Below are 18,867 nucleotides of genomic sequence, written 5' to 3'. Positions count from 1 at the left end.
TCACAGGGTGTTGAGACTACTGCTTTTGAACTGTAATTTATTGGAGCTGTTTTTTTCTAATGACAAAGCTCATGGTCCACCTTTATGGCCCTGCTCACCTACTTTTGTGGGCAACAACCAGAGTTTCTGCTGATTTTTACAGGCTCCTTCTAGAGCAAAGTGTATATAAGTCACTTATAGACACAGCAGAACCAAAGATGGGGACAAGAGTCTGTGTTTGGAGGGCTTCCTCTCTTTCACATGACCCCATCTCTTTCACATGACCACATGTGATTGAAACATCTGATGTGTGCATGGGTTTGAGGGCCAGGGGTACAGAGGCAAGCTCCTTGTGTTTTGCTTCTCCATTGCTTTTCCATGAGTGTGGCAGAGATTTGGCTGGAGTGCGCTGGCTTGTGGCCAAGCACCACGGACTTTGTCATGGGGTCTACGCCTGTCTTCCCTGCTCTCCCACAGCACCTATCCCCCAGGGACACTTAGGAGCTGTCGGCATCGGATTCGGCAGGCTGCCCTGGAGCAACATCCTGTCTGAAGCTGCTGACACCTTCTTGGAGCCGTGCTGCAGAGGTGACTTTGTTCCTCTTTGTCTGTTCTCTCGCTGATCACACCGCAGTCATCCCTCTGCGGTGTGAGGAGCGCACGTGTGCAACTCTGCACACAAGACCATGATCTCATCCTTTCAGGCCACCTGTAAAAGACAGGAGACGGACTTTGTCTCCAAGTCCATTGGCATTCTTCCCATACAAAACAGGAAAGTCGTCATGAGATTTTTTTGATTACTTTCCCCTCACCGTGGGCAGCACTGGAAAGCTGCTGGCAGCCCTGCTCAGTGTCAGTTGGTCCCTCTCCTGTGCTGCACCTACCCCTGACAAGCAGTGTCAATTCTGCTGCTCTCCTACACAGTAGTATAGTTGACACAGGAGAATACAGGAAGAGTCACCTAGAGTTAGATCAAGGCTTTACCTAGCCTAGCATCACACTGCCGCCACAGCACCAAGGTGACCATGGGGACTGCAAAGCAGACCTCCCTCCCCGCCCTGCTCTGCATGTGTGCATCCCATCCTCCTTGTGCCACCAGCCTGCAGGTAAGTGGCTGCCCAGTGTCCACCACAGCTTGTGTGGGCTCACCCACTACAGCTGAAGACACCAGGCTGACTGTACCTGCTCCCTCACAGCAAGGTGGATCTTCAGATACTGAGCATTTAGAATGGAATGGAATCATAGAATGGTGTGGGAGGGAAGGGTCCTTAAAGCTCATCCACTTCCAACCCCCTGCCATGGGCAGGGACACCTTCCACTAGAGCAGGGTGCTCCAAGCCCCATTCAGCCTGGCCTTGAACACTGCCAGGAACCAACTGCCAGGGATGGGGCAGCCACAGCTCCTCTGGGCAACCTGTGCCAGGGCCTCAGCACTTGCACAGGGAAGAACTTCTTCCTTGTATCTAACCTGAACTTTCCCTGTTTCAGTTGAAGCCCATCACCCCTTGTCCTATTGCTACATTTCCTGATGAAGAGTCCCTCCCTAGCATCCCCGTAGCCCCCCTTCAGGTACTGGAAGGCTGCTATGAGGTCTCCACGCAGCCTTCTCTTCTCCACGCTGAACAGCCCCAACTTCCTCAGCCTGTCTTCATACGGGAGGTGCTCCAGTCCCCTGATCATCCTCGTGGCCCTCCTCTGGACTTGCTCCAGCAGCTCCATGTGCTTCTTAGGCTGGGTCACCAGAACTGTACACAGTACTCCAGTAGAATGGAACAGGATAGCATGGCATGGCATGGCATGGCATGGCATGACATAGCATAGCATAACATAGCATACTTCTGGTTGGAAGGGACCTTCAACGGTCTTGTCCAACTGCCTGACCGCTTCAGGGCTGTGCAAAAGTTAAAGCATGTTATTAAGGACTTTGTCCAATGCCTCTTCAATACTGACAGGCTTAGGCCACCACCCACCTCTCCAGGAAGCCTGTGCCGGGGTTTGAACACCCTCTTGGTAAAGGTCTGGCATGCCCGGAACTGGTCTGAGCCACGCCAGCACTATGCAAGGTAAAACAGCGTTCCCAGCTGCCGCTGGGATGGGGAGCAGCTCCATCCCTGTGCAGCCCTCAGGAGAGGGGACTGCAGGCAGGCTGGGGCTGCCTCCAGCTCTCCTGCCCTCGGCCACCGCCTGCCCGCCCTGCCAGACTGGGAACGTTGAGCTAACCACCGCCAGTGCCAAGGCTAGGGCTGGCACGCTGCATGGGCTATTCCAGGTCACCGGGAGCTGGCCGAGCACAGGCAGCTTTGCAAGCGAAAGCAAGGACAGGCTTGACACCCTGCAGCACCCGCAGCCTGCCTGCTCCCCAGAGCCTCCTCCCGGGAAGGGCTAACCTCCCAGCATGGGTACCGGCACTCCTGGAACACGGCCACCCGAGGAGGCTTCCCGGCAGCCCCGGCCCGTGCTGGGAAGATGGGTGCTGGTGCGGGCCGCAGCTCCAGTGCACGAGGGCTCCCTGTCTGAGCACCGTCTGGCATCGCCCAGCCCCTCGCTGGAGTCCGTGACCCAGCAGCACTCAGAGCCCATTCCCCACTCCCTGCCAGCTGCCTGCCGCGACGCAGAGCAAGGCCTGAGCCATCAGCACAGCCCCGCACTGCGGGTCTCTGGCCGATTTGCTCTTCTCACTGCTGGCTAGGCCTGGAGCCACGTCTTCCTCTCGCCTCTCCCCGGAGGGCAGGAGGCCAGCCCTTGGCTGCAGGCCTGCCTGGCTCCACAGCTGCCCTGGTGCTGCTGCGTGCTCAGCATTCCTGCTCCGCGCCGCAGCAAGGCAGCAAGTACAGGCCAGAGCCTCCAGCCTTGCGCCGGGACAGCCACGTGTGTGCCGGGCACACTCGCAGCCTGAATGTCGTCCCCACGGGCCTCAGCTCAGCAGAGCCTGGAGCTGAGCGTCCGGCATCCCGGCACTGGGCTCCTCATGCCTCCGGCTGCGTGTTTTTGGGCAACACAGCCTGGGGCAAGCTATGGGAGCCGGGTGGCGCAGCGTGAGCAATGTGAGCTGTGGCTCCAGCTGACTCACCGGGGCACGGCCGTGCTCAGAGGCTGGCGGCAGCAGGGAAAGGCTGTGCCAGCAGCTCTGGTCCTCTGAGCTCTGCCGTAAACCCTTCCCTAGCGCGCTTGGAGCCAGCTCGCAGCATCGGCAGGCTGGGACACAGCCCTGGCCCGGCCCATCCTTCTCCACGGGGCAGAGCTTCCTGTCCCAGCACTTTGCCTGCCCATGGGGCTGGGCCAAAGGAGGTGAGGACATCCTTGGAGGGACCCCGTGAAGTGACACGAGGTGCCAGTCAGCTCTCCCAGACTGGCCAGCAAGCAGACACCCAACTCAGGGCTTAGCAGCAAAGCCAGAACATCCAGATTGTGCCTGCAGCAGATGCAGTCCCGAAGCAGGCCAAGGAGGGCAAGGAGCTGCAGAAGGGCACCGTGGGCTTGCCCAGGCTCTTCGGCCACCAGCCTGCTGTCCCCTCTCCAAACCCCCTTCTCCACCCTGGGCTGTGGCGGGCAGCCTGTCCAGCCTGGGGGCTGAGCGTCCCCTAGGACCACCTTAGCTCCCATGAGCAGGCAGCCATCCCCACCTCAGCACAGGAGCAGCCATCTCACGCACACCCTGGAGGAATCACTCCACAAGCATTCATGACTCACAAGATTCCCCTGGGGACCGTCCGGACACGGAGCAGGAAAGCTGAGGTCATGCACAAGCCCAGCAACCAGCCCAGCTCAGCACACACATGGCAGGGAGGTGACACGGCCGGACCACGGCATCACCAGCCTGAGGATTCCGCACCAGCCATGGGGTTGGCATTCCTCGCCCCAAAGCTGGCCCAGGCCAGGCGTGCCAGCGCCATAGGGGATGCAAGGGAAGGCGGCGATTTGGAAGACAGGTTGCTTTGGCAGAGCTGTTTGCAGACGTGGTCCTCCCTGAGCAGCGCAGGGGTCTCCGTGTGTACCCTGACCTGCTCTGTGGTGGTCCCAGGCCACCACCGAGGTGAGGCCCCCATCCCCTCCTGAGCAGCACTCGCTGCAAAAGCAGAGCTGGTCCATGCAGGGGCAGCCAGCGGGCAGCTGCATTGCTCTGGAGTGTGAAAGCGCTCCCTGCAGCAAGCACCAGCCTGCAGCTAAGGATCCCTCCCGTCCAAGCAAAACAAGAAAGGAAATGCTGGGCTGGGGATTAAAGAAATGAAACCGGCTGCGCAGGGTAAGCGAGGGTAGGAAGTGGCTGTAATCAGCTCCTCTCCCCGCTGGCCTGCAGCTCTCCCAGCCCGGATCCTGCAGCAAGGCACATATAAACCCAAGGGGAAATAATGCGCTGGAGAGCACATGGGACAGCCAGGAGGCTTCTGAGCTATCCCTGCTCCTGGGACGGGAACTTGGCGAGCTTCCATGCTCTGAGCCTGGCCCTTCCACGCTCAGTCCATCCCTGCAGAAGAGGAGGTGCAGGGAGACCTCCTGACAGCACAAGTTGCTCTCTGCTCCTGAAGCCGGCACCACAAAATGGCTTCTCAGGAGCTTTGTCCTCGTCTTGTACCTCTTCTGCCTCTCCTGAGCTGCTGGTCCAAACTGGTACCTGCTGGGAAGCGTGTCTCTGGAGGAAAGCGGTGGCAGCCAAACAGGCAGACGTGGGGTAAATCTGGTTCCTAAATGGCACTGGTGGGTCAGGGGTAGCAGGGGGAAGGACATGCTGATAGCACAAATCCTGCCACATCCTCCCCTGAGCTTTAGCGTGGGACGGGAGCTCCCCTCATACGCCGCTAACGTACGTGTGCATGCCACTAGCCCCAGGCCGTGGCTCCAGCTGCCATCTCCTGTCCCTGGCACATGTCCTGGTGCTGGGGCCAGCTCTGTTGACATGAGCAAGTCCCATCTTTGCTGGCATGAGTCAGGGCTTCCCTCTGATACCAGCATCGTTTGCCGACCCGCCACCCTGCGCAGAGCAGAGGGATCCAGGCTGGCGAATGCCAGGGAAGGGCTCAGGCAGCCTCACGCAGGATGTGAAGCTCCGAGCTTCCCATCCCGCTCAGAGCCATCTGCAGCAGCACGGGAAGGCTGGAGCATGCTGCAGGAAGCTCTCCCGGGCTCAGCTCCACCAGGCTTCCTTCCCCTCTACCCCACAGGCAGTGCTCAGTGCGTGCGGGGTCAAGCCCTAAGCAAGCCGCCAGCCCCCTCCAGAGGGTCTAGCACGGGTAGGATGGCCAGAGCGCTGCTGAGGAACCCCAATGTCTCCATGTCTTGCGGTGCCGGGTTAATCCCTGGGATGATAGCTCACAGCAGAATGGGGTGCCCTGGGTTTCGGATCACCAAGGAGAGATGCCGGAGCTTGAAGGCGAAGCCAGCCCTCTTTCTTGCTGTACGTCACCCAGAGATGCTGGGCTGGTGCTGGACTCTAAGGGTGGGGAGATGGGTGCCAGCCACATGCCACCACCCAGCTCCTGCACAGCAGTTTCCCCAGTGGGAACCAGTGGTCTGCCTCCTCAAGAGGGTCCCCAGCTGAGCCACAATGGTGGCAACACCCCTGGTTCTTCTCCAGCGGGGACCACAGACATTCCCAGGTACCCCAGCCACATCCAGCTCCCCCTGCTCTTCCATTGCTCCAGCTCTTGCTTGCTGCTCCTTCTTTCCCCAGAGACAGAAGAGCTCCCCCTCTCTGCAAAGAGGTTATTTCCCCTTTGCTTCCAACTTTCCCAGGGTGGGCAAAGAGCCTCCAGGCTCCTTGTTGGATCCTTTTTGGATGCTGGTCTGCATCCCCGTCCCAAGGCTGGGAGCGGGCTGGCTCTCTGCGAGCACAATAATAAGTGTGTTGGAGCCGCTGGGAAGGAGTGATGTTCCCGGACGGCACGCAGCCCTGACAGCACTGGCTCTGCTTTAAAGGGTAACTTTATCCTGGAATAACAAACAAGAGGAGCCAAGTTCCTCCCCAGCGTCACTTCCCTGGCTCCAAGGAGAGTGACATGGGGGAGAGAACTCATCAAAATGAGCTTGGATCCTTGTTCTTACCATCAGTGGCTTTCAGTCCACTCCCTAGAGCCAACAACGGGGGAAGGATGCTCCAGGGAAGCAGGGCTGGGAGCTGAGTGGACATCCTGGCCATGTCACTCAGCATGGCTGGCAAAGGCTGGGACACAAACCATGTAGCTGCAGAGGATGGGAAGGGAACCTGGGGTCTCCAGTGACATCCCTGAAGTCCCTGTGCCATTCACTGCTTTTCACAGATGCATTTGGGTGCTGATGTGCTCTGGACCGATGGGACAACCCCTCTGGTGTGCTTCACCCCCTCTACCACCCCCGCAGCCCCCACGAAGGCTCCTGGCGCAGGATGGACACAGCAGCAGCTCAGCTCCACGCCAGCTCCCGGTGCCAGCTCCCGGGAACTTGTTCTGAAGGAGCTGGAAATTCAGGCCCAGCCGGTACCGGGGGTCAGGCAGGGAGAGGCTGACCTGCTCCAAAGCCCCGGCAGGACACTATGGCCAAGGCAGGATCCCCCCTTTTGTGGGCACAGGCATGGGCAGAAGCCCAGCTCTGGTTGGAACCCGTGTTCCTGTGCCAAGTTCAGGTGACAGCGCAGCTTGCACTGCTCCCAGACAGGCTTTTCCTGGAAGATCCATGTGTGTGGCTGTACCAGAGCCCCAGGGCACGGAGCAGGCTTGCCCAGGAGAACTGCTGGTTTATGCTGGGGGTGCACATGGGCACGTCAGCATCGAAGGTGTATTTGCAGGAGATCTCTGCATCGCCACCAGGCTGGCTGACCTACCTGTGATCCTGCACGGACACTGGTGCTCAGGGAAGGCGTCCCGTGGTGGTCATCGCTTTGGAGGGTGCAGCCCCAGCCTGAGAAGCAGTTTGGCAGAGTTCAGGTGTGGGAGAAGACGACAGTCTCGAGAATGCTGCTGAAATGTCCGGCTGATTTCCACTTCCCAAAGGAGCAGCAGGAGCACCTCCGGAGACCCCGGGGTTCACTTAAACCCCGTCTCACCAACCAAAGCCAGTGAAGTGCTGCAACTGCCTTCCACAAGAAGGATTTCCTTAGGTATTTGGGCTAAAGCTGGAAAGCTTCCACCTCCATGGTCCCACCGCTGCAGAGCAGGGGGAATCCCACCAACTAAAAGGAGGAAGAGAGAGCAAGGAGGGAACCATCAGCACCCAGAAGCCTTCACAACCTTTTCTGCACACTGGGAGATGGCAATGCCAGCGTCCATCCTTTGCAAGAGTGGGTGTGGGAGACCAATGGGAGACAACATGGCTAGGGGGAGACCTTCCAGAGGTGCTACTGGTCCCCAGCAGAGAGGTAAAGCCCACAGGAAGGGCCCGGTACCAAGCCATTCTCCCAGACCAGCTGTGGAGCCCTCCCAGCTAATGCAGACTGGAGCAGAGAGCAGCAGCAGGGGCAGCAGGGGGTTAAAAGCTTGAGGTGGGACTTGTTGAGCTGCTTCCTCCTGGCTAACAATAACAGAGCAGAGGGAGAAGGGATGCACCGGGGCGGGCTCTGCAGGGGCAGATAGCGATGGAGCAACCCAGCCCTGCAGCTGCTGGAGGAAGCCTTGGCACATTATCTGCTGGCCCCACGTGTCTTCCTTGGCACCCCTTGTGCTGCAGGTTCCGGGATGAGCTTGCGCCTGAGCCCCATTTCTCATGCACCCAGGCTGACTCCTGGTACTTTGGTGGCAGCCCTGGGCCCCAGCGCCCCACAGAGAGCTGCAGTTCTCTGACAATCCGGCCTTCCCAGCATCAGTCGACCCCACTGCTGGTGGCGCTCGGAATGGTCACCTGGGGCCAAGATGTCCCCACTGTGAGCACCCTGCTGCCCCGTCCCCCTGTGCCATGGACAGTGTCCTCACCTTTCAGAATGAAGAGGTGTTTTCGGCTGGAAGAAGGCTTCTGCCCAGGGGATCCCCGGTCCTGGCTGAGGTCCCTGCAGTCCTGGTTGCCTCTGCTCCCGGTCCTTCCCTGGCTGGTGCGGGTCTGCTGCACCGGGGCTGCTGCGGCCACCCTGGCCACACCGGCTGATGTGCCGGTGCTTCCTCATGTGCTGGCTGTTTGTGACCTGCCTCCTGCTCCACCTCCTCAGCCACATCTGTGTCACAGGAGCAGCCCTTTTCCGCTCCCAGCCTCCTCTCCTGGCCCTCTCCTGAAGCGCCTTTGCCTCTCACCAGGGCTCTGCCTGCTGCTGTTCGCCATGGGAGGCTGCCTCTCAGAATGGGTCTTGTCCTGGCTCTGCCCAGTCCCGCCAGGGCTCCTCATGTCATCCCCACGCCTGTCCTGACCCATGGACCTGCCTGACCGCAAATGCCGGTGCAAAAGTCTTTGCCTGTGGCTATTGGCCTGAAAGGAAGCAGCTGCTGGAAGACCATGGGAAGTATGGGCCCTTCCCAGCCCTGAAGTCAATCCTCGGAGTGCTGCCGGGCTCTCCAGAGCAGACACGTGTTTGCCCGCAGGTGCTGCTATGGCTCCCCAGAGGTTGACGGAGGCAGACGGAGAAGCTCTGGGTGACAACCTCCCCACTCACCTCCCCACTCATTGTCCCTGGAAGTCCCCAGACATGTTCCCAAGCCCTTGCGCAGCCCCTGTGTGAAAGGTCCCCGAGGGGCTGTCCACATTTCCCTACTGCTGGGCCTAGCAGCCTCCTGCACCAGTGTGCTGGTCCAGCTGGCACCTCTCCTCCAGCTTCAGAACAGAGATGCTAAAGCCATCTGCTAAAGGCAGATGGGTCCTGAATCATCCTTGCCCTATCCCAGCTTGCCTGTGCTCCCAGCGTGGAGCTGGCATTCCAGGTGTCTCCCGGGCATGGTGCTGCAGCCCAGTGAAAGGACATGGCATGTTGCCATCACGGTGTTCAGGGGTGACACTGAGGTCCAACACTGCCCAGGACCAGGAGATAAGCCTGACACAAAGGGCAAAGCCTACAGAAGGCAGTGAGCGAGGCAGGAAGCATCAGGCAGGAGAGGAAACGGGGAGATGAGCTGCATGAGCACAAACACATGGAACTTGTGCAAAGGAAAAGCCAACACCACTTGGCAAGTGTTTGAGCAGGAGACCTGCCCACCTGGCTTCTTGATGAGGCTTCTTGAGGAACACATGTTCTGGAGCACCTTGAAGAGCCTGGGCATCCCTAACCTCCCAGTTACCATGACAGGCACTGTCCCTGTTCCAGCGTGTGCTCCCTGGGATAAGCCTTGTCTTGGAGCGTGGAAGGACGGGCTCCTGGGGAGCCACTGACCTCCACTGGTCTGGCAAAGCTCTCACCAAGGGCAATTCCCAGTCACAGAGGTCCCAGCTGGGTCATCCGGCACCACTCTGCTGTTGGCTTGAAAAACGGGATTGACCCACCTGCTGCCGATTTGCTCCACACAGTAATTGTCCTGCTGTCCAAAGGGAAGACCCGCACAGGCTTCCTACGGGATGATGCTCACAGCGCTTCAACATCCAGCAGCCCTTTGAGGGCTGTTCTCATCCCCTCAGCTGGGCTTCCAGTAATGTCCGAGTTCTTTACCTGCAGAGCTTCCCCTTCCTCCTTGCGCCGCTGGGGGCACACAGCGCTGCCCACATCCTGGGGGACTCGCCCATGCTGTGATGTCCCCATTCCCAGGGGGCTGGAGAAAGATGCTCACACATGTAGCAGCCCCCTGAGCTCAGCCAAAACCTCACTGCCAACGTAGGTGGGCAACCATCCCGTGTCCTAGCTCTGCACACCGCCAGCCAAGCTGATGGAGCCTTTCCCAGCTTTCAGCAGCCCGCTTTTCTCCCTGTGTTCCCAGAAGAGCAGCTGCATCCATCTCGTGGGGCTGGCAGTGGGCATGGTGGGAGCTGTAAACCACCTGCAAGCAGTGGTGGGATGCCTGGCCCATCTCCCAGGATCCAGCACATGGCATGGAGGAGAAGGGAGCCAACAGAGAGATATGGACATGGACCCTGCCCGTAGTGACTGCACAGGCTCCAGCTTGCTTGTGTGGAGCAACTGGAGCAGGAGAACCTCTGCCAAGGGGCAGGAAGGGCACTCGGTGGAGGCTTGCCAGTGTCACACAGCCACACAGCAGCAGGATCAGGCTATGGCTTCCTCTGGCACAGCCGGTGGGGGCTGGCATCACCCCCATGCCAGGGATGGGGCAGCAAAACCCCAGCTCCAAGAGAGAAGCGGCACCCAGGCTGGAACCAGGTTGCTCCTGCAGTCACTCCAGAAAGGACCTGCCCATTCATTATGGAAAATGTCCATGGAGAAAAGGACACCCTCTCCATGTGGGGATGCTCCCAGCACCCCTGAACTGCACAGGGGCATTTGCCTCTGTTATCCCTGGCTGGGCGCTTGTGTTGTGCTGCTTGGGACCACCAAGAAGGCGGTACAAGGAGTCAGGGGTCCAAGCTCACAAGCTCGGGCAGCCACCTCCAGCTGCAGGCACCCTGTCCCTGAGCCCAGGCTGGTGGCCAGGCTGCAGATGTTCCCTGCTGTCCCCTTCCTTTCAAAAGTCTTGGCTACCAAAATGCCACTGGCCTGGGAGGAACTGGAGCGGGTGAGGAAGAAAACGTCCCCAGTACCTGTGATACCAGGCTGTGGGTGCCAGGACTTGCCTCGGTAGGACAGAAACGTGGCCCAAGCCCAGCGGTCTGCCTGATGCTCTGCCTGCCTGGGGCGGGGTTGAAGCCTGCGGTGGGGGGACCACAGCATTTGTGCTCCAGGTTGGGAAATGCTCCTGCGCAGAGCAGTGCACGGCCTCAAGATTCCCAGCAAAGCTGGTGCTGCCAGGCAGGGCCCTGGTTCGGAGAGAGGCGTGACCCCAGAAAGGGCCAGTTCCAGACGGAATGAGGGGCTTCTGCAGATCTTCCAGATGAGAAAGAAGAGGTGGTGACCTCTGAGCTGGAAGGAGCAGTGGGTTTGCCTCTCCTGCAAGCCAGGCTGCTCTGCCCACCTGAGACTAGGTTTGGTTTTACAGGGGCCCTGTCTTCTTTTCCGCATGCTCCTCTAAGGGAACCTCTATCCAGAAGAAGCAGAACCTTCCTGAGAAAACCCAGCACCACCCCAAAGCCCTTTTCTCTCAGGCTGTTATCACCTCCTGGGCAAAGCCATGCAGTCCAGTGCTGCCCAGCCCATCTTACTAAGGTTCTCAGCTTCTCCATCCCACAAAAGTGCCATTCCCCGGCTGTGCTGCACAACAGACCAGATTCCTCCCACCGAGGGGTACCATGCCCCGCTGGGTCTCCACTATGGGAAGAGCTGGCCGTGTGAGACTGCATAACTAGACTGTGTGCTTGGCCCTCCCGTTCCAGCCTCAAGACTGCTCCCAAGGACACCATGTCCAGCAGCAAAGCCCCCTCCAGGAAATCTGTAGCAAAGACACCATGCCTTGGTGATGCGTTTTTTGCAGGGGCCAGCTCCAGGCCAGAGGCAGAGGCAGTCTCATGGAGCATTGCTAGGAGAAGGCACAGGGACTAATTCACTTTATTGGCAGAGTGAAGGCAGGATCACAGGCTGCCCTGCAGGCCTGGTGAAGTCCCAAACAGATCCCCTTAAGGTCACGGACAGCTGAGCATCCTGGTGCTCCAGGGCACCCAGGGAGTCCCCACTGCAGGGCCGCTCACAGGGACAGAGTGGTCACCAAGGAATAGCTTTACCTTCCCAGCTGAGCAGAGTCCCGTGGTGTTTCTCAGAGAGGATCGGCAGTACAGACAGCAGCCCCTGCACGCTTGCGTCCACTGTCAGGTCAGCCTGCAATGGGCATAAGTGAAGAGCAGGACCGAGACACCACTGTCATTCTCAAGAGTCACGGACTGCTCTGGGTTGGAAGGGAACTTAGAGCTCATCCAGTTCCAAGCCCCTGCCATGGGCAGGGACACCTTTCACTAGAGCAGGTTGCTCCAAGCCCCGTCCAGCCTGGCCTTGAACACTGCCAGGGATGGGGCAGCCACAGCTTCTCTGGGCACCCTGTGCCAGGGCCTCAGCACCCTCACAGGGAAGAACTTCTGCCTAAGAGCTCATCTCAGTCTCCCCTCTGCCAGGTTAAAGCCATTCCCCCTTGTCCTGTCCCTACAGGCCCTTGTCCAAAGCCCCTCTCCAGGCATGTTATAGCCCCTTTAGACACTGGAGCTGCTCTAGGGTTACTGTCTTGGCTGTAGTGATTATGAGAAAGTAGAGTTTGAGATCCTCAGGACAGTGAGAAGAGCGTGCAGCAAGCTCACTGCCCTGCACTTGAGGAGAGCAGACTCTGGCCTCTCCAGGAACCTGCTTAGAGAGGTTCCATGGGATACAGCCCTAGAGGGCAGGGGGGCCCAAACTGTTTGCTGATATTCAAGGGTGACCTGCTCCAATCTCAGGAGCACTGTGTCCTGACTAGAAGGAAATGAGTCAGGAGGGCCAGGAGACCTCCTGAAGCTGATGAAGAAACATAGAGGGGAAAAAAAGCAGCTTATAAAAGGACAGGCAGCCTGGGAAGAATACAGGACATTGTCCGGGCAGCTAGGGACCAGGTCAGGAAAACTAAGGCCCAGTTAGAACGGAGTTTGGCAAGGGATGTGAAAGAGAACAGGAAAGGCTTCTATAGGTATGTGGTAAACAAAAGACAGACTAGGGACAACGTAGGCCCCCTCCGGAAGCTATTGGGAGAACTGGCTACCCTGGATTTGGAGAAGGCTGAGGTTCTGAATGACTTCTTTGCCTCAGTCTTCACTGGCAAACGCTCTGACCACACCACCCAAGTCTTGGAAAGGAGACGCAGGGACTGCGAGAATGAAGACCTTGGGCCCCCTGTAGAAGAGGATCCTACTCAATACAGCGAAGTGCCAGCTCCTGCCCCTGGGTCGGGGCAATCCCAGGCAGAGCTACAGACTGGGCAGAGAAGAGACCCAGAGCAGCCCTGTGGAGAAGGACTTGGGGGTGCTGGTTGACAAGAAACCAAACATGAGCCGACTTCAGTGTCCACTTGAGCCCAGAAACAAGGGCTACATCCCCAGCAGCGTGACCAGCAGGTTGAAGGAGGTGATCCTGCCCCTCTACTCTGCTCTCATAGACCTCACCTGGAGTATTGTGTGCAGTTCTGGTGTCCTCAGCATAAAAGGGACATGGAACTGCTGGAACAAGTCCAGAGGAGGGCCACAAGGATGACCAGGGGCTGGAGCACCTCCCGTATGAAGATAGGCTGAGGAAGTTGGGGCTGTTCAGCCTGGAAAAGAGAAGGCTGAGTGGAGACCTCATAGCAGCCTTCCAGTATCTGAAAGGGGCTTATGGGGATGCTGGGGATGGACTCTTCATCAGGAAATGTAGCAACAGGCCAAGGGGTGATGGGTTTAAGCTTAAACAGGGGAAGTTCAGGTTAGATAAAAGGAAGAAGTTCTTTACTGTACGGGTGGAGAGGCACTGGCACAGGTTGCCCAAAGAAGTGGTGAATGCTCCATCCCTGGCAGTGTTCAAGGCCAGGCTGAAAGGGCCTTGGGCAACAGGGTCTAGGGTGAGGCTTCCCTGCCCGTGTAAGAGGGGTTGGAACTGGATGATCTTTCCAACCCAAACCATTCCATGATTCTATGACACAGGGGGGGTCTGGGCTCAAGCAAACACTGCCAGGTCACGGGGAGCTTCTCATTAATCAACACCCGAAGCCCTTCTCCTCAGGACTGCTCCATCCAGTCTCCCCAAGCCTGTGTTTGTGCTTGGGATTGCCCAGGGGCAGGACCTTGCACACTTGGCCTTGTTGGACTCCATGAGGTTCACACGGTCCCATCTCTCCAGCCTCACAAGGTCTCTCTGGATCCCATCCCTTTATTCCCAGCCATCCACCAGCTCCCGCTCAGCTCATGCACATCATCAGCAAGGCTCCTTCCACCCAAACCATGCAGAGAGCCACAGGAGGTGGGAGAGTCTGGTACATGGGAGGATGGCTGGGTATCTGCATGCTTTCTGGTGGCTTGGATGATGGTAGCTTGGGCTGGGAAGCCAACTACAGGCTTAACCCAACAGAACGCATAAGAGATCCCCGCTGCAAGTGGGGTGCTACGTGCAGCTTCCTCAGGATCCCAGTGCTGCAGGAGCCACCCCCACTGCAAAACAGGGATCCTGCAGGATGAGAGGAGATGTCACGGACCTGCAGCTCTTTGAGGAAGGGGACACGGGATGGGATGGTGCTGCTCCTCCCCTCCCTGCTCAGTCAGATTCGGGTTCTCTGCACACCTCCAGGCTGCAAAACCCCTGTATCCCCCTGAACATCCTCCTGCTCACTGTGGACATGTGCTGGTGCTATTTCCAGGCAGCACTCACATGTTCTGCAGCGGCTCTGCACAGACACAGGCAGCCAGGAGCCCAAGAGGCAGCTCATTTTCACATGGACCCCTGCTCCTGAGAGCCATCCATCTCAGCCACCCCAGGCACCCCTGTGCATGTTTGTAGGCTTGTGTCCCACCCGTGGGTGCCCCTCTCGACCTGCTCAGCCAGGACCCACCTCCTGGCCACCCATGTCGGTTTTCACCCAGCCAGGGTGAAGTGCCACGCAGAGGATCCCGGCTTCCCTGTAGGTCAGAGCCTGGCACCTGGTGAGCATGTTGAGGGCAGCCTGGGGACGAAAGAAGCATCAGCCATGGGCAGTAGAAAGCTCCACGCGCAAGGCTTCCCTCCCACGGGAGGGAGAAAAGGCAATGCCAGGTCTTCAAGAGACTGTGTTCTGCCCTAGGAGGGCAGCAGCTGGGCATGTGGATGCCCAGGAAGCTTGGGCAGGGATCAGTCCCTCCATCTCATCCTCTCAGGTGCTTCACTGACAACAGGCAGCTCTGACTCCCACCGAGCTCACGACTCCCAGTGTCCATACCTTGCTGCAGCGGTAGGAGATGACAGGCTTGAAGAAGCACTGAGGAGTTTTCTCAATGGACCCCAGCACGGTAGAGATGTTGATGATGGCTGCCCTGCTGCAGCTCAGCCCCTTTTCTGTGCTCTCCTGGGCAGCCTTCTTCAGCAGGGGCAGGAACGCCTGCGGAGAAGCAGCCTTGTGGAACCTGTGTCCTGAGCAAGCCCCACTTACGGCAGCTGCACCCCAGCCTGGCTACGGCAGGGTGGAGGAGGAAGAAGAGTGGGAAGCCAAGAGAGCTGGGTGTTTGCTTCAGTGCTCCCAGTCAGCCCAACACAAAACAAGGCACAGCCCCAGCACTAACCCATCCCTCCTGCAGCCCTGGGAAACACGGCAAAACCCTCTGAAATCTCCATTGCAGAATCATAGAATCTTTTCCAAATAAGGTTGGAAAAGACCTTCAAGATCATCAAATCCAACGGTTCCCCAGCACTGCCGAGGCCACCACTGAACCATGGCACTGAGGGCCCCATCTACGCGGTGTGGGGACACTTTCAGGACGGTGACGCCACCACTGCCCTGGGCAGCCTGTTCCAATGCCTGAACACCCTTTGGGGAAGAAACTGCTCCTGATCTCCAGTCTAAGCCTCCCCTGGTGCAGCTTGAGGCTGTATCCTCTTGCCCTATCCCTTGTTCCTTAGGAGCAGAGACCAGCCACCTCCTGGCTCCATCCTCCTGTCAGGCGGTTGTAGAGAGCAATAAAGTCCCCCCCGAGCTTTCTTTTCTCCAGACTAAACCCCCCAGGTCCCTCAGCCGTTCCCCATCACACTTGTGCTCCAGGCCCTTCACCAGCTCTGTTGCCCTTCTCTGGACCCGCTCCAGCACCTCAATGTCTTTCTTGTAGTGAGGGGCCCAGGGCTGAACACAGGATTCAAGGTGCAGCCTCACAACCATAGTCAGTCCCAGCTACCCTCCAGCTGGGTCAAATCCCCACTCCATGGCAAGCGTTATCCTCAAAGCTTCATCCATACCTGGGCCATGAGCAGTGGCCCCACCGCATTGGTCTTGTACGTTTTTATCATCTCCTCAGCATCCACTGTCTCCAGCGACGCCTCCGGGCTGTAGGTGCCAGCATTGTTTATCAGCAGGTTCAAGCCCGCGCCATTCAGCTTCTCCTCCACGATCTTCACTGCCTTTATAATGGTGGAGGGATCTGCAACATCTGCAGCGGAAGAGAGAAGGGGTTGAGACCCACAGGGTCCACCTGGAAAGACGAGAGAGGTTATGATGCCGAGCAACATCCACGCACCCCGGCTTGTGTGCTCTTCCATCTGTGGGCACCAGATGGTGCTGTGCAAGCAGCTCAGCGCACCCGGGCACCCACAAGCCCAGCTCACCCCAAAACCGCCTTCCTCACCCAGCTGCCAGCAGCTGAAGGACCCTGCCCTGGGGCAGAGTCAGCGGGGGACAACCCACGGTGGCAAAGCACTGCTGGGACTCCCATGCTGTGTCAGCCTCTGCCAGTGGGCAGAGGCCATGGCTGAGCAAGCTCTCGAGAACCCAGGGCAGCCTCGGGAGGTTGCAGGGACACGGTCTCTACAGGGGCTGCTCTGGGACCTGCTGTGGGACGACTCTGCCAGGTCCTACAGCTCCTGCCCAGGCTCTGGGCCCATCTCACAGCGTTTCCACAGGAGCCGCCTTCTGGTCTCACCTGGGACCTGGGAGCAAGGCAGCTCAGCTGTACGGCAGAGCAAGGATGCAGCCACTCACCTGCAGGAACTGGAGGCTGCCGAAGATAGGTCTTAAGAACCTCCTGGTCCTGTGGCCACGGGGCAAGGAGGGTTCAGGGAACGGGGTACTAGGGCTGAGAGAGGTCTGGAGAAGCCGGGCTTTTGCCAGCAGGACTTGAAGCAGCTCTGAAGAGCTGGATCCCCACATAGAGCCTGAAGGCAGGGAGGGAGGGAAGAAGAAAAGGGGGCAAGAGTGGCCCCATTTTACCAGCCACAGATTTACCAACTCGGAGGCAGAGCACACCTACCCAGCTTCACGAGAACCAAGTTTGGGTGTTTGGATGCCAGATCTCTCAGCTCCTACAAAAAGAGACATGGAAACAATCAGCGCGAGGCAGAGGCAATGCAAAGCACCATGCTGGAGCACCGGCAATGGTCCCACCCTGAGGGAAACATCTTCCAGATGTTAGTCAGTGCTTGCGAACAGCTGGGCTGGGCCTGCTGAGGTTCTCAGGCTTCTGCTAGGCTCCACAAAGCAAGGGCCATGTGCTCAGAGCACGACATGGCCAAAACTGCAAGGTACTGTGGCCACTCTCCCGAAAGGTCTACGTCCATAACGCAGCCAGAGCCACAGCAAAGGGTGAGAGCAACTACTAAGGACCAGCTCCCTGGGGAAGTAATGCAAACTGGCCAGGGATATAGCCAGAAGTGTCTCCCAGTGACTGCTGCAAGTGAGATGGAGGAGGAATAGCTGTGATTGCCACGTTGATGTCTAGGGAAATCACATCTGGGTGCCAGTAGCCCAATCCCATCCACTCTGCCCTGGATACTCCATCTGCCCCCCCCCAAGAAAAACGAACCACTTATTTGCATGTTTTTACTATTTTTACCAAACATGGAGGATTCAGAAACCCTTTCCAAAAGGCAACTGTCAACCACACGGCTGTACAAGGCTTAGAGGAGCATCCCCCAGATGCTTAGAGAAGCATCCATCCCAACGTGCATGGACTGCCCCGGGGGACACTGGCTCCAGTCCAGCCCTGCAGGAAGTCCTCTGAGCGCATCCTTGCCATAGTCCAGAAAGTTGGGGGGAGAAGAAGAAGGCCTACAAGAAACCTGGAGAGGGGCTGTGGACAAGGGCCTGTAGGGGCAGGACAAGGGGGAATGGCTTTAACCTGGCAGAAGGGAGATTGAGACGAGATCTTGGGAAGAAGTTCTTCCCTGTGAGGGTGGCACAGGTTGCCCAGAGAAGCTGTGGCTGCCCCATCCCTGGCAGTGATCAAGGCCAGGCTGGACGGGGCTTGGAGCAACCTGCTCTAGTGAAAGGTGTCCCTGCCTGTGGCAGGGGACGGAACTGGGTGAGCTTTAAGGGCCCTTCCAACCCAGAAATCTGAGCTAGCTCTGACCCTCTGAACTTGGCCAGCAGCAGCAGCAGCAGCAGGAGCTGGGCAGCCCAGGCTGGCAGCAGGGTGAGTCCTCACTGCACAAGCTCGAGTAACACCAGCAGCGAGTACACAGAGAGCATCCCAAGGGCTTCCTAAGGCACACAGCACACTGTATGGCAAGCGGTGGTGGGTCACAGTAAGCAGACGAAAACCAAAGCCAGAGCTAAGGAAAGCTGGAGCCGTGAGGATGCTTTGCTCCTGAGATTCCCCACGTGCGGGTCTCTCCCACTTCAGTGCAGTGCAAAGCAGGGAAAGGAAGACCCCAGGGCTCCACGCGCCACCGGTTAACGACCCCCGCACTTTGGAAAGCGGCGACACCGCAGAACAGCCGGAGCAGAAGCACTGAGGCTCGCACCAGCCTGGCGCTCCTCCGCCCCAGCCCCGCGCGCGGCGGCGCTGTGCCGCAGCCCAGGCGCAGAGGCCTGGCACGGGAGGGCCGGCCGGGACACAGCCCAGGCGGTCTCGAACACCCGGCAGCGCGGTAGGCAGGCGGCGAGAGGGCTGACCCTTCGCCGAGGCACGACAGGCAAGCCGAGGCCCGTCAGGCCGCGCAGGACACGGCGCAGCGAGAGCCCTGCTGCGACGGCAGCGCTCCTCTCGCACGGGCGGAGCTCCCCGAGCGCGCTGCCACCGGCACCCTCCCGCACCATGGCCGCTGCCGGCACCCACGAGGCGAAACCCCGGCCCTTCCCCGCGCTGACCTGGGCCCGCGGCCCCGCGGGGGCCCGGCAGCTCGCGAAGATCCAGGCGGGCGGGCGCGGCGTCCGCAGGAGCTGCTTCACCAGCCCCAGCCCGAGGCCGCGGTTGGAGCCGGTCAGCAGCACGGCCCGCGCCGCCATCCCTGCGGCTCCGGGGCGGGGCGCGCCCGGCGCCGCCTCCCGACCCTGCGGCGCGGGCAGCGGGCGGGGGCGCTCGTTG

General features: G+C 59.0%; 1 protein-coding gene and 1 long non-coding RNA gene across 4 annotated transcripts; both read right to left on the bottom strand.

Moving 5' to 3' along the window:
* Positions 1–20: 20 nt before the first annotated feature.
* LOC136005724 (uncharacterized) lies at positions 21–7,933 on the bottom strand. 2 transcript variants are annotated; one of them, XR_010608854.1, is made up of 3 exons: positions 7,857–7,933; positions 6,773–7,120; positions 21–688 (listed from the first exon to the last, which is right to left on the bottom strand). It is a non-coding gene; the product is annotated as an uncharacterized LOC136005724 (long non-coding RNA). The 2 variants fall into 2 exon arrangements; XR_010608855.1 differs by lacking the exon at positions 21–688 and adding an exon at positions 6,010–6,156.
* Positions 7,934–11,421: 3,488 nt separating this feature from the next.
* Positions 11,422–18,822, bottom strand: LOC136005722 (C-signal-like). 2 transcript variants are annotated; one of them, XM_065663466.1, is made up of 7 exons: positions 18,651–18,822; positions 16,813–16,864; positions 15,806–15,996; positions 14,799–14,957; positions 14,436–14,546; positions 13,021–13,166; positions 11,646–11,716 (listed from the first exon to the last, which is right to left on the bottom strand). In XM_065663466.1, the coding sequence occupies exons 1-6, from the start codon at positions 18,786–18,788 to the stop codon at positions 13,050–13,052; spliced, it is 768 nt and encodes a 255-aa protein (XP_065519538.1). In that variant the 5' UTR covers positions 18,789–18,822; the 3' UTR covers positions 11,646–11,716; positions 13,021–13,049. The 2 variants fall into 2 exon arrangements, with proteins under 2 accessions (XP_065519539.1, XP_065519538.1); XM_065663467.1 differs by lacking the exon at positions 13,021–13,166 and having other exon boundaries at positions 11,422–11,716.
* Between the last annotated feature and the right edge of the window lie 45 nt (positions 18,823–18,867).

The sequence above is a fragment of the Lathamus discolor genome, chromosome Z (genome assembly GCF_037157495.1).
Source record: "Lathamus discolor isolate bLatDis1 chromosome Z, bLatDis1.hap1, whole genome shotgun sequence".
Classification (NCBI taxonomy): domain Eukaryota; kingdom Metazoa; phylum Chordata; class Aves; order Psittaciformes; family Psittacidae; genus Lathamus; species Lathamus discolor.
The sequence above is the reverse complement of the archived record's forward strand: the minus strand, read 5'-3'. Positions and strand labels throughout refer to the sequence as shown.

Excerpts from the sequence above, each read along its gene's own strand:
- LOC136005722 (XM_065663466.1), bottom strand. The coding sequence starts at position 18,788 with ATGGCGGCGCGGGCCGTGCTGCTGACCGGCTCCAACCGCGGCCTCGGG. Across the intron at positions 14,958-15,805 it reads GGCCACTGCTCATGGCCCAG|GCGTTCCTGCCCCTGCTGAA; the intron begins GTATGGATGAAG and ends GCTTCTCCGCAG. Across the intron at positions 14,547-14,798 it reads TCTCCTACCGCTGCAGCAAG|GCTGCCCTCAACATGCTCAC; the intron begins GTATGGACACTG and ends TTTCGTCCCCAG.